The sequence below is a fragment of the Sebastes umbrosus genome, chromosome 12 (genome assembly GCF_015220745.1).
Source record: "Sebastes umbrosus isolate fSebUmb1 chromosome 12, fSebUmb1.pri, whole genome shotgun sequence".
NCBI lineage: Eukaryota > Metazoa > Chordata > Actinopteri > Perciformes > Sebastidae > Sebastes > Sebastes umbrosus.
Window position 1 is genome coordinate 8368091 of NC_051280.1, and position 15036 is coordinate 8383126.

Here is a 15036-nt window from a genome sequence, read left to right on the forward strand (position 1 = left end):
CAAACTTAGGCTGAATTTTGGGGAAGAAAAACTGGCATGGCCATCTTCAAAGGGGTCCCTTTTTTATGCTAAATGCAGTACCTCGAGGGTTTCTGGACAATATTTCGCATTGTTTTGTGTTGTTAATCAATTCCAATTATAAATATATACATACGTTTGCATAAATCAAGTATATCTGCCCACTCCCATGTTGATAAGAGTATTAAATACTTGACAAATCTCCCTTTAACGTACATTTTGAACAGATAAAAAATGTGTGATTAATTTGCGATTCATTGCAATTAACTATTTTAATCGATTGACAGCCCTAAACTAAAACATGTAAAATGATTTCCAATGCTTACAATACACATTATATTAGCAACAGTTGGATATTCTTTGCTTTCTTAGTTTATACTTAAACTTGTAAAATCAACTTTGCATGAATGAATGAAGCATTGAAACAATGCAGAAAGCTGTTTGAATTTATTACAGAGCAACCATCATTAAAATGTGACACTCTCTCCTCTTCTTTATTTTTTATTTTCTTACTCAAAGAAAAAAACATATATAAATTCAAAACTACAGTAAGCAGGCGCCACTGAGCATGATTTATGCCACAGCTATTGTTGCAGATGAGAATGAAAATCTGTGACTGCTAAAATTACTATCATTATTCCTGGGAATGATTGACATTACAAAGCCTCCCTGACATGCAAGCAGTTGGAAATTCTGAGTTACCATGGAAATTGGACAACGTGTCAGACGCGCATACGGTCTCAAAACAGCATGCGTGTGCTTGTGTGTTTGTGCGTAAATCATTAAATTTAGCAGGCTGCCACATGGGACTAATGTCGACAGTGTTCAACTTCTAAAGACAACGAGTGTATGTGTGTGCACTCACTAGTGAACACAGACGCTGCTCAACGTTTGAACAACCTGTGTGACATATTCAGAGCATCCTGCCCAACTCTTCAGCACGAAATCTCTCTGCCTCTTAGGAGATGGCTGCTCTAATATTGTCCTGTCACTGGGTTTTCTCCCCACCAAGTCAGGTGTGAAAGAAAACAGACACAGATCTTTATTAGCATATAGGGAAACCATAGTGACGGGAGAGCAGGCCTACATCACCACACTGAAAGGCGGAGTATATCCAATTCCATCTGTGAGAGCTGAAGTACGAACGAGAGGCGCAAAGGCGATGGAGTCAATTTTGAAGAGGGTTTAAGAACAAACAAATCCATCCGAGATAGGCTGGCTTTAATTTTTACTGCATCTGCTGCCAGTCTGGTATTCACGGCATTGTATATAGATCCAATAGCTGCTCTGCCTTTTGAAATACAAGACTGGAACAGAAAGAAAACTACATTTTAAAAAGCCTCTCTGGATTGTTTGAAATCTTTCCAGTAAAAAAAACAACTGAGCAGGTGTGTAAGTCAACTCAAGCGGCCCCGATTTCAAGGATGTCTTTGTGCTATAAAATAAGCTTTGACTGAGCGCTGCTGGGCATACCTTCAAGGCTTGGTAACAGTAAAAGCAGATCTATTAAGAATAATTAAGGAAGGAAAAAAACAACATAAAAAACAGGCAAATACATTCCTTTAATTGAGTGTTTCATCTTTAATCAGGGTATCAAAATCCTTCCAATTGAGGAAATAAAATGAGCTTACTCTCTCTGAAAGGGAGACCACGAGTTATGAGATTACAGGAAATAACAGGGAGGGAAAAAGGAAGAAAAAATAAGCGTTAAAGCATAAATAATGTATAAGAGAAGGTACTTGGTGGCTGACGCAGCAGCTGCCTTTCGATACATATGGTTTCATTTCCAACTCCATCTATTTTCCACTTGAGCCGCAAGGGAGAGTGGCAGCAGGCACCCGATGGGCGGGTCCTCGCGTCAAGGAGCAAAGATAAACTACCTCAGGTTCAATTCATATGCTTTGAGCATCAGTCACTCCCCCCAACAATGAGCCTAATGCAGAGTGGTTACAAATGCAGAGAAAGGGGAGAGGAGAAAAACACGTCCCAGCACAGAGGAGATTCATTTGGGACGGCCGGCGGCTTACTAGGTTATCACTCACTTATCGCTGCTGTAGCGCGAGACGTGGAATGGCCGGGGAAATAGCTGTCCATCACCCAGAATACAATCAGCCGAGTACACGGCTGGGGAGCTAATGGATGTTTCCACAGGGAGGGCAATTTGGTGAATGGGAAAGTGGATGGGTCCATCATGCGAGATGGGATTATATGCGATTGTTATCCTTCACAAGCGTGATATGACAGTCAAGGGGTGTAATGTATATGGACAAGGGAGACATTAAATAGTAATCTCTTCACAGCCCACTCACAGCCAATCAGCCTGCCCTCGTCCCGCACTTTCCTTTTTCTGACCGAGCAGACGTTCTGAGTAGCACTTAAACAAAAAGGGCTGCCGCTGCTGAAATATGCAGAGTAGCACGCTCTCGAAAATAAATTAAATTCTTATCTGCGGACTCAATTCAGTGCATGTTTTAACCAAATCAAAGCAATTATGGAATGGCTTGACGAAACAAAACTTTTGACACACAAAGAAATAAATACAGCTTGTCAAAAAAAAACATATAAAACTGTTTAAAAATAGCCACACTGCTAGTGGTGTGCACATGCAGAGTTGAGGCATCGCATATCTGATGCATGACTTTCAAGTATTTGTCCCTTCTCACATCTGGAATAATACACAAATTTCATCAGCATTGAGCAATCATCCAAAAGAAAAAAGGGCACCAATTGCATCACACAGTTCCTGGCCAAGCGGTTGTGGTGCAATACATCTCCTTTCCATTTTCAGGAAAATGAGCCTGTCAACCGCACAGCTCCTCTAATATTCGGTAAAAGCTCCTGATCTGCAGCTTCCCCGTCCTCAGATATCCAGCGGTTGAGGCCTCAGAAGATGTGTTTGAGGTGCTTCATGCCGTACGTCTTGAAAAACACCAGGAGGATTAGAGTCCACAGGCCCAGGATGAAGCCATCAGGAGGATGCCAGTCTTTCTGCTTTGGTTTCTGAGGGGAGGAGCAGAGGCGAGGGGGGGTGAGGCGAGGCAAGGTGAGGTGGGATGATGGGGGAGGAAAACGGAGAAGAGCGGGGGGGCGGTATAGTGTGTATATTTCTCCTGTTGAGGCCACCGCTGATTGTTCTGTCATTCACACAGGCAGGCAGGCGCAGAATCACATATACACATTCGCTTTATCTCTCCGCACACTTTATGTACACTATCGGCTGTCTCTCCCACACAAACACAAAGGTTCACACAAAGAGCCGGTGGGTGGTAAAGCTCATCAGTACACCTCCCCTGTCTTGTGTTTGTCCCATTCACTGCCACATCATCACTTTGTGTATGATTATACTTTTAAATCTCCCCCCGTATTAAACATGCATCTCACAAGGAGCACATTTATATGCTAATGCGGCGGCAATATTCTGCAGAGATTTAACCTCTAAAAAATCTTCCCAACTCCTCTGCTGGCGACAAAGCTATAGATAGGCTGCGAGGACGCACTTAAGAGATTTCTGTTATCCCTCGCTATACATGCTGCCATTATCCAGTCAAGAAATCACCAGTAGGAAAAGGCATCCCCCGAAGCCAAAACCCAGAGAGGGTGAACACGCGACACGCACTCCAACTCTGCCGGAGTCACAAACTGTACACGCAACATACGGGACAGTAACGCTGCTACACAAATACTTAATAAGAGATCTGTGTCTCTCTAGCTTGGCTGAGCGCTGCTATAGTACCTATTGTACATTTACTCTTTCTGAATATCGACAGAAACTCACACACTGCAGTAGGAGTAGGAGCCAGGCTGACAGCCGACTGATGGACCCTAGAGGATTAGATGCTGGTGTGAAAGCCCAGTCCAGGGTCATTATTACCCACAAAGTCAGTCTGACAACGGCGGTAAGACAAGATGGTAAAAATGTGAAAAGGGATACTGAGCTAATATCATGGAGAAAATCTCACCATATTGGTTTTACAGCACATATACTGTATGGTTCAGAGTCACCGCTCTCTTATAGGCAGCTGTTTCCAATTAAAACTAGAAATAGAGCCTTACAGTTTTATGCCTCCGCCAACCAGTCTAGTTACAGTTTACATCCATGTCTGTCCAAAACGTCATCACTTCCATCATTCCTCATCAGTGTGAAATTGTCATTAGCATATGAATGAGTTATGGCCAAAGATGTGTTTTGCAAGGTCGAGATATCACATCAATGGGATGGATGTGAGGTCACAGTGACCTTGAACTTTGACCTTTGACCACCAAAATCGAATCAATTCATCCTTGAGTCTAATTTGACGTTTGTGCCAAATTAGAGGAAATTCCCTCCAGGTGTTTCTGAGACATCACGTTCATGAGAGTAGTACGGACAGACGGACAACCCGAAAACATAATAACTCTGGCCACGGCTATCTCCAGTGTGGAAGCATAAAAAAAAGATCTGATAATCTCTCTGTATGCTACCTACACAGCGGCAATCAAAGGGTGGACAAAGTTAGTGATGAGCTGCCAGAGATAGTGGAGCATCTAGCAAGCTTGAACCAGCTTTTTTTCCTGGGAGTTGGGAAACAAACCAAAACAGAGCAGAGAGGATAGTGAACCTCCCACTGATCGATGCATGTCAGTAGCATAGACTATTAAAAAAAACAATCAAATAACGTAAGATAACGTCTGGTCACATTTGTCTTCTAGTTATTCTCTTATGGGAACGTTTAATTTCAAATCAGAATTTTGCCAATCTTAGGCCGATTTTATTCATGGAAAGTTGTTGTGCAGCTACTTGTGTTTAGACAATGTTTAAGAAGTTTTCTTTCTTTAGTGAAATGAAAAAAGTTTTTGTAGAAAAACATGTTGATTTTCCTCAAAGAAAAAAGTTATAAATATTGGTACCAAAACACAGGTATAACTGCATCATAATGGAAACATTTCCCACGATACCCAGCTAAGTAGATAGAAATACATCTCAAAACAAATAATATTGACAATTAGAAAGTTGGTTTTATTTTGGTGTGCTCTTTCTTCATCAGTGAATGATAATGTTGCTCTGTGTCTGCTGGGTGTCCGAAGCTGAGACTGTCTGGTTAGAAGGCAATTTGCTAACGTTTGCTAACAAGTTAGCCATTGCAACTAGATTCATCCCTGGCTTATGTGGCCACAAATTAGGGATGCACCGATACTGGATCGAATATCGGGCTGATACTGACTCAAATAGCTGGATTTGCTATCGGTGACAATGGGGCCGATCTATTCAATTAAATTCTATGTTTATATATTATATACAGGAATTGTAATACTTGGTTAAGTTTTGACCAATTTGTTGCTGCATTAAAAAGGTTTACACCTGAATTGCAATTCCTGTTAATTGTGAAGATTTTGTTGCCAAGTTGTTGGTGTAGGAATTATTATTTAACTCACTAAATTTGTATCTATGTATTTATTTGTTACCTTTTGTTTTACAAAGTTAGAAAAGTGATGTTTTAGTGAAGCCTGATGTTGACTTACACATAAAAGAATGATCCCAGTCACTTCCACACAGTGAGGCATACAGCTTATTAATTAAGGCAAGTCTTGGTACAATAGGCACTATAATATAACAATATACAATATAACAATAAACTACAATGTACATTTAATTAGTTAATTGCAGGGCAGACAGAATAATATTTCATCTAATCTTGATGACTGGTGGCATTTCAGTAAAACTGTCTAATTGCTTTGCAATTTACGTAAATAGACCTGTACAACTCAAGTGGACATTAATATTTTGCTGAATTTCCCTTTTTATGAGAGGTTGAGAACTGCAGAATTGGCATATGTAGAGTGGACAGCACTTGTGCATATATTAATAAGAGACTGGCACATACTGTAGAGTGTGTGAAATATGTGCAGTGTCTGAAATTACCACCCACGAAGCGCCAAATGCCAGTAGAATGTGTCTTTGGCAGCTAAAATCTCCAGAAAACTGGCTGAGAACATTTGAACACCTCAGTTAAAGTCAGTTTTTCCCTGTTTCTCAAACTCTCTCCCTGCTGATCATCAGCCAAACAAATCAAAGCAAAACAATGGCTCTGTCTCAAACAGTCTTCTCAATGGCTGACTTATTCTCCTGCTACACAAAGCAACATTATCTCAGCTTGTCTAGAGGGGGTGATGATGAACTTGACCCACTGCATAATACAGTGAGTCTTAAATAACACACTGCACCTGATTCTATTCATGAAATAGCATTTAGAACAGGCATCATTGCATGTGTCTTAGAATAATGAATATTAACTACTCTGGCTGGTGAAAATTATTGTAATTTCCTGTTAAACTAAAAGCTCTTGGTAAGTGAGGCGAAAAGTTAATTTCAGAAACTGTGTGGCTGTGTACTCATGCCTCTGTGTGCAGAGCACGGTCCTCTCAAGGCTGTATTTTTCAACACCAACTCCAGCTTTATGCAACAACGCTGCCAATTTCTAACGTAGAAAGACTGAGGACAGCAGTAAAACTGGATTACGCCTGACTCCAAATTTATTTAACAGCTCAATCAAGTCAAATCAATAGAGCTCCGCTGGCATCCAGAATGCTAAAGCAGAGACAGCTAGGCGTTTGAGTATTGAGCTAGAGATTAGGCGCAGTGTTGGGTCAGAGCAAAGAGCTTCTGATTTAAAGCTGCATGTATTTTCAGCTGACATTCGTTCTTTATTGGCAAACAATGTCCGGCAAATAACCACATATGAAATGTAATCAGAGGGAAAAAAAAGTCTGAAGAAGTTAAATTCAGGCTCAGAGAGGAGCTGCGTTGTGAAACGGGCCAATCCTCCAGTCATTCTCAGGCACTGTTCCTACATACACTATATCCATAGTAGATGGTGTCTGACAGAAACCAAGCTGCACGTCATGTGGTGGAAATAACTCAGCTGCTCACAGACTGACTGACAATGAAGCTCAAACTATAAAGGGATGTGATCAGCGTCTGATTCAATGGCGCTTTTGTGAGAGAAACTACAGAAAACGTGTCTGACGTCAGAATTTAGCAGACGTCAAAGTGGGTGATTAGTCCGAAAATAGCCCATTTTCACCATCAACTTCTCACTATGAAAGATGGGAGCCAACATGAACACAATACTTTCTGCCAAAGTGAAAACATTTTCAGTTATTTCACATGATCAAACCACGCCCACACAGTGCCAATGAGGCAAATTTTTGAGTGTTAACTCTTAATAAAAAAATATACGAGGGCTGTACGAGAACCAGGATACAACACTTCAGGCCGATGTATCAACTCAATGGGTATTTTATCATGTCTTGTGCTTTATTGTGTTTTTAATTTACAGATTTATAAATACTCAACATTATTACAAATGTTTTTTCTTCACTACACATCTACCATTATTAGAAATACATTATTTATGGCCTCTACAGAGCGGCTGCCCTACACTCAACTCCTATAACAGCCTACAAGTCTCATGCTTTAATGCCTTTGTAATGTGAAAACAATAGATTTCCGCACACTCGGAAAAATAAAAAAGGGTGCATCCAGGTCATAGTTCAGTAATAAAATTCTAGCGCACAACGGATCATCTCTCCCGCTGCCAACAGCGCTGTGAGCCAAAGAGTCAATCACACAGGACGGGAGTAGAGGAAGTTTTACCAGCGTCTGGTTCAAAGCCAACTTTGCTTTCAACGAACGAGAACAAGCCACACTGCTTAGCGTCACTCTGCCCTCCGTTTCCATCAAAGTTAGTTTTGTAGTTAGGTCATTTTGAGACAAGACTGTGTTAAAGTTTATAGCCTACTGTGTGTTATCCTGCGTTGCTATGTGTACAATAGCCGAGCTAAAAAATTGACTGACAAAAGGTAGATTGACTCAAGGGTCTTCTTAACCGATGATTCGAATCATCACGTTCAGGGAGCAGCCCTTCCCTTTTTTCCTGACTTTACATTTGATTGTTGCTTATTAAGTCATGGGTACTTAAAGCTGCTGTAATCAATATTTTTATACGACTGTAACAGTGGATGAAATGACAACGTGACAATGTGAAAGGGGTCGCTTGTAGTGATGAACCTACGGAGAATTAACACCTGAATCTGCAGCTCTCCTCGGCTTTACGGAGTTTGATAACACGTTTCAGCTCATTGTTTCAGTTTTCAGTTCTCTCTCACAGCTTTCATATGTAATTTCCGGCTGCAGCAGGCAGCTGTTTTCAGCGAAACAGCTCTAATAACCAACTGTACACAGTTTTTGTGTAACAATCCTTGATATTAGTTTCAACAGCCATCAATCTTGACATTATTGGTAAAATTATTTACAACCCAAATTATGCTTATGTTCATTGTAAAAAGCACATTTTGCAGGTTGGCTTTGAGGCTATTCATTGTTTACTGACACTGCAAACCTAATCCTCATACATAGGGCTGGGTATCGTTTTTACCCTTAATACTGGTACTGGTACCGATAGAGAACATCTGATACCATTTTTTTATTACTTCACTTGATACCCATCATGTGACAGGAAGCCTACAGTTGCATAAAAAGCCACCACCACTCATTTATTTTTATCAGACGCCACAGGCGTCTGAACGCTCCAAACTTACGCTAAATTTTGGTGAGGAAAAACTGGCATGGCCATCTTCAAAAGGGGTCCCTTGACCTGAAAATGGGTTCTATGGGTACCCACGAGTCTCCTCTTTACAGACATGCCCACTTTATGATAATCACATGCAGTTTGGGGCAAGTCATAGTCAAGTCAGCACACTGACACACTGACACTTCAGTTTGCCATGTTATGATTTGAGCATATTTTTATGTTAAAGGCAGTACCTGTGAGGGTTTCTGGACAATATTTGTTATTGTTTTGTGTTAATTGATTTCTAATAATAAGTATATACATATATTTACATAAAGCAGTATATTTGCCCACTCCCATGTTGATAAGAGTATTAATTACTTGACAAATATCCCTTTAAGGTACATTTTGAACAGATAAAAAATGTGTGATTAATGTGCATGTAATCATGAACAATGATGCGATTAATCAAGATTAAATATTTTAATCGACTGACAGCCTTAATAGCCATACTTTCGAACATTTTGGTGGCATCTCGGCACACTGAACTGCCAACTCCATCAAATACACCGTGCTCGCCTTCACCACAGACTGCATGGGTTGTAGCTGCTGTGGTAGTGGGCCAATCACACGTCATATTATATCAAAGAATGCTTGCGGTGATTGGCTGCGAGCAAAAACCATACAAACACTGTACTAATTTTTTAGATCTGGGTACAACAAGGATCTAATGCAGATATCATTTGACTGGAGAAGTTTCAATACTACTTGGTACTGGGTTATTTTGGTCGAGTACCGATACCCAGCCCTACTAACACAGTTTTGAACACTGGTCGATTTTGACCCGTCTGTTCTAGCTTAGCTGGAACTCCCCAAATCCCAATTAAATTTGACAGCATGCTTGAGTTGTCGTCCTCCATGTTTTACGGTCAACGGACACAGAGCTATGACAACAGTTATCTGTTCCACAGAGACATCGACATAATAGGATGAATACTGATCTGACAGTTCAGACTACCATCGAAAGGCCACCGATTTCAAACGGCACAAATGTGGCTCAAATCATATATTCATTGTGGGTTTTTCTGCTCTCACTACACTATATGCATCAGATCTGTGTTACATAACAAAACTGGAGTTGAGACACTTTCAGCTACAGCCTTGGTGACAAAGTGGCCGGCAGGAAGACAAGTAGAGGAGCTGAGGGTTAAACATCTGGAGGACGAGGCAGAGGCCGGCAGGGGACATTCATGAGAGACGACTGGGAGCGCGTGGCCACTGGGGACAGTTGACCTCCATGACAATGGGAGGCAGAGGTGTGCGTGACTATGACTCTGTATGTGTGGGTGTGTGCGCGCAAGTGCAACCCTCTTGGGTACGGAAGAGCAAAGGGAGATGGATCGACTGTGACAGGAAGCCATGTCAGCACCGCCGGCAGAGAGGGGAGCATATGTCAACAGGGAGAGAGAGGGAGTGACAAATTAGAAGAGAAGTAGGCAACATAAAAGCAGAGGGTAATAACGATACATTTCCAATAAGTGAAATGTAATCAACTAATTTTCATTATCAAATAATTTGCCAGTTAATTTTTTCGATTAACTATTGTACATATTGTATTATTTTTTATCAGGCAAAGGGACTGCCGATGAAAACTAGCCTCACGGCTAACTCGGGTAAATTTACATTTGTTTGAGTGCTGATTAATGTACATTGTCCCTTTTCAAATAAAAATTAAATTAAATCCAATAAACTAATATAATCCGATATAAAGGCCCAGTCCATTTATCAGTCTAGCTCTGGTGTGAAATGTGAAAGAATTGTGAAACATTTGCATGGCAAGTTTCCAAAGTCCAAGGTGACATCTTTGAATTGCTTCTTTTGTCTGACCAGCAGCCCAAAACCCACACATTCAATTCAGAATTACTGTATATGAAATAGAGAAAAGCTGCAAATTGTCACATTTGTGGAGCTGGAAACAGCAAATGTTTGGCGCTTTTGCTTGATGAATGACTTCAACGGATAATCTGTTATCAAAATTGCAAATTTTCTGTCGGCCAAATAATAAATGACTAATTGATACAGCCTTAAAATGTAATAAGTTATTTAACTACTTTGAATATCAAACTTGGATAGCCTTGGATAGAAATGGAAACAAGTCTGCTCTCTGAATGAGACTTTTCCTTGAAAAGAATGCAGCTTCTTCAGAAAGAGACGAAACAGACATGAGGGAGGCAGAGGAAAGAAATATTAGGCACAGAAATGAGAGTGAGGAGCAGAAAAGAAGCGAAAAAAAAGCAAATTTTCACTGACCTTCACTGACGGAACCGTTCACATCCCACTACCAAGGACAAAGACTGAGACTCAAGCAGCCTGCCTCCATTACACACGCATTGCGTTGCGTATTCAATACACAAGTAAAATCAATTAATGGCTACCCATCTGATTGATTGGAGCTAATTAACATGGCCATGCAGGATGCTAATGGTCGTTGAGGGAGGTCTGAAACGCTTCGCCAAACACTAGCACTCCAAGGTCAAAACTGCAGCAAATTTATGTTGATGACAGAACAGCAGCTATTGTGCACTGCCAGAACACTCCGCTGTATTGCCCGGACATTTAAGTGCTGGGACAGTCAAAGCAGCGGGTGTATTATTCTTTCATAAAGCCTGTTCTGCTTTACTACAAGATATTTTTAATTATTGAGCACAAGCACCATCACAAAGCTAATTCAGAGGAAAAGCTTGTCGGAGTGGGGTTTGGCCTGTGATCCACGCAATCCACTTTTGAAAAGTGTCAATGTTGCAGGCTCAAGCGAGGGAAGGGGGATTTGGCGAGGGATGGAAGGGAGGCAAAGCATTAATTTTCAGTGTTTCCATTTTCAATTCTCTGGAGCCATATGGTGTGGCGTCAAGCTGGCAAAAGAACAAATAACAATTTGACGCCAGAGACCAGGACTCACAGCAGCGAGGCATAAAAAAAAAAGAAAGTAAAATACACAAGAGAGTGGAGGAAAAAAAAAGAGCTCCTAGTTATTTCCAGAGCTGAACATATTGTGATTAGGTGTTGGCAACGTGATGAGATGTGCGAGGTTGGGAAGAGAAGGTGGCAGGAAGAGGGGACTCACCCTGTCACTACTAGCGAGACAACTGCCAACAGTGACAGGGCATTAATCAACTCCTCACGTACACATTTCCACATACACAATGAGGGAAGTTTGTACACAGAAGCCATAGAACACAGGCGTATATATCCACTGTCAGTCACTCTGATGACTTTTTTCTATTTACAAGCCGTTGAGTGGTCTACTGGCAAATGGGAAAAAAAGGTTTTCTTTGAAGATAAACACAGTAAGAATATTTGTTTTTGTTGGAGGCACAACTGAAATCAGACCACTTGGGGATATTTTAGGCATCAAATCTTATGATATTCAATCACATCTAGTTCTTCAGATGAGTGCATCTGATCAGCGACAACAAAAGATGCTTCATGCACAGTGGCAGGAAAACAAAGATATCTCAGAGAGTGCTGCGCACAATATGACAGCTAATCAAAAGGAGGAGAGCTGTCAATAGGCTTTATGGACATTGGTCATTCTGCTGCAGTGCAGATGGATTATGGTGAGGGTAGAGAGATGACTCAGTCTGTCAGGACTCCCATCCTCAACCCAGCAGGAGTGCTAGCCGATAATCGAAATCCCTGACAGGGGTCGCCGGGTCGACGAGTGTGTTTGTGAGTTGTTCGTGTGGGTGCATTTAAAAAGAAGAGGTAGGTAGACAGAAAAAGACGTATAAAGATGAAGAGACAAAAAAAAAGAGTGAGCCAAGTAGCAGACGGTGGAGGCTTAATGGGGTGTGTTTGTGTGCGAGCGTGCCAACTTTCAATAGTGTGATTGCTTCTGTGTATTGAAAATTACAGACACAGTTTACTCTCATGTGAACAGTGGGCAGCAGATCTGAAACCTGCCCCTATTTGCCAGGCTTTTGAGGCAGTTCTTAGCGATCAATTTCCCAGGGTGCCACTGGGTGTGGAGACCCTTCCTGTTTCAATAAGCGTCTGACAGGGCTCAGGTCTGTGGTCAGCTTCATTTCTCCAGGCCAACTGACTGTGACTCCTTTCTTCACACCAAGTTGACGTTGATTCGAGCAGCAGGACCAAAGGATTTTTCAAATTTGTATTTACTTATTTTTTTACCACTTGGTTCAGCTGGATCTGATCTTTGGTATCAATAGTTCAGTATCCATCTATATAGTGGAGATCATCATTGTTAAATCAAACGCAACTACAACTCTACTGTAGCCACTGAAATCTGAACCCAGGAGCATTTCAAATGGATCTATCCACAACAAATCTTTTTATGCAGTTTCATAGTTTCCATAATAAAATCTGTGTCTGCTAACTAATCAAAAGGGAAGTGGTGGTGACCATTGTTCTGAAAACACCCTAAAACAGCTGCTGTGATCCATTCCTTTGGCTCTAAAATCCAGCAAGGTCAGGTCAGATACTTGGCATTCCTTCAGCAACTGAAATTACTTGGCATGTGTTAAGCGAGTCACAATTGCTCAATTGTCACATTTTCCTCAGCAAAAACATCATATTAAAATGATGAAGTGCTCAAATTTTTCTACGTGGGACCATGGAAGATACCCATTTGGCTTGACTATGGACTGAAAATCTCTGGTAGAACAAAGCTAACAAGCTCTGTAGTCCAAATGTTCCTTTTTACTGGTTTAAAACTGTAAAACATTGAATACTTATCTGGTATGAGCGTTACACCATTTGAATTTCTAGAATAACAAAATAATGTTAAATTAACATACATAAACCTGGATTAACAAATACTGACGTATTATAATGTTCATAAAGTTGACATGGCGAACATGTTGGCTATCAGCAGATCAAGCAGACACGGAGAAACATTATCATTCATTTGGAGTCGTGTTTTTTGTCCACTTGACGTATGCAAGTCCAATATTCACTCTCCTTTTAGCTCCGTTTGCTCTCCAACAACTCCTGAGGGAAATATCTGGCTCTTTAGCGACTAAACGCTCCACTATGTTCGCCAGCTAGTTGCTAACTTTGTCTGCCGTTTGGTGCTGAGCAGGTAGTGTATAGTGGGTTTAACAGCTGCCTGCTACTGCTGAAAACAACGTTGAGAATTAATCAAAACATACAGCTGGCCGGAAAACCAAAACAATGAGCTGAAGGATGCTAGAACACAAACCAGCTTTGAGAAACTGTAGAGGATCAGATTGTGGATTCATCACTACCAGTGACCCATTTTTACATACAAGTAGTCATTTGATCCATTGTTTATATAAAAACTAGTGCTGTGTCCGTTTGGAACGGTCCGATTGCTTGGCCCCCAGAAGTGCTGCTTGCAGTGTGGTCGAGAACCACCGTATGACTGTTTGCACTCGCCAAGTGTGAAGTTGATTGGATCAACGGTTCTCGAGATATGCAAAGGTCAGTCATACATACATACATACATACATACACAGAGAGATTCCTTCCTTTATAATTAGATGATGCTGCTACAGCACCATCTATTGACCAAATGGCACCAAATTTGTCATGATCACTCAGACATCATACCTACACATGTGTACCAAATGTGGTCACAACAGCACAAAGTATTTAGGAGATCCAAAAATGTTGTAATATAAACCCTGCCCACAGCATTTGCGCTAACTTTCAGGGCCGCTATAGCAAAACTGTGTGGAACATCAACAATCCAAAAAAATAACTATTTCTGGCTTGGTCCCGAGATGTTCTGTACCAAATTTGGTGACGATTGCTCAAAATTTGTAGGAGGAGTAGCAAAAAATTGGATTTGGACACAATTCAAAATGTCAGAAAATTGGTCTAGGCACAAACGGGCGTTAAATATGGATAGATTTGTCTGGATCCACAAAACACATTTGAAAACATTTTTTTTTTTTTAGTAGTTAGATAGTTGTTCGCTCGCATCCAGTTAGGACACAGAGAGACAAAACTTAAAGTTCATAGTTATATCACCACCATCTGGGCAAATTGCACCACATATGACTGCACGTCCTTGGGTCTCTAGCAATACACCCGCCAAGTGTGAAGTTTATCGGATGAAAGGTTCTTGAGATATGCGAAGGACATACTATACCCACAGACGGACAAAGATTCCTTACTATATAGTGAGATATTGATTAGAGCTGCTTTAACTAATCTTACAAAAGGGTAGTAAATACAAGAGAAATCGGTGGTTGATTGATTTAATTTAGAATGTGGAAACTATTTTGCCATTTGGTTGATGCTTATATTTTGGTTTGGTTAAAGCTAAATTCATAAGTACCCTGTGTACATAAGTAGGGGCTGGATACAACAACAGAGACGCGTGTACGATAACATGCAACTCATTAAAAAAGCTCAGCAATAAATATATGCTGCTTTCAATGCGACTTGTTGAAGCTGTCAAAGTGCAATTACTGCAGAGTTG

The 15036-nt window shown here is 40.9% G+C and overlaps 1 protein-coding gene across 1 annotated transcript in view; it reads right to left on the minus strand.

Moving 5' to 3' along the window:
- Nucleotides 1-1561: 1561 nt before the first annotated feature.
- The window catches only part of pigk (phosphatidylinositol glycan anchor biosynthesis, class K), a 40615-nt gene continuing 27140 nt past the window's right edge, over nt 1562-15036 (minus strand). Inside the window, exon 11 of the mRNA XM_037787882.1 lies at nt 1562-3018. Within this exon, the coding sequence (XP_037643810.1) occupies nt 2902-3018 (117 nt within the window). The 3' untranslated portion in view covers nt 1562-2901. The remainder of the gene's footprint in view (nt 3019-15036) is intronic.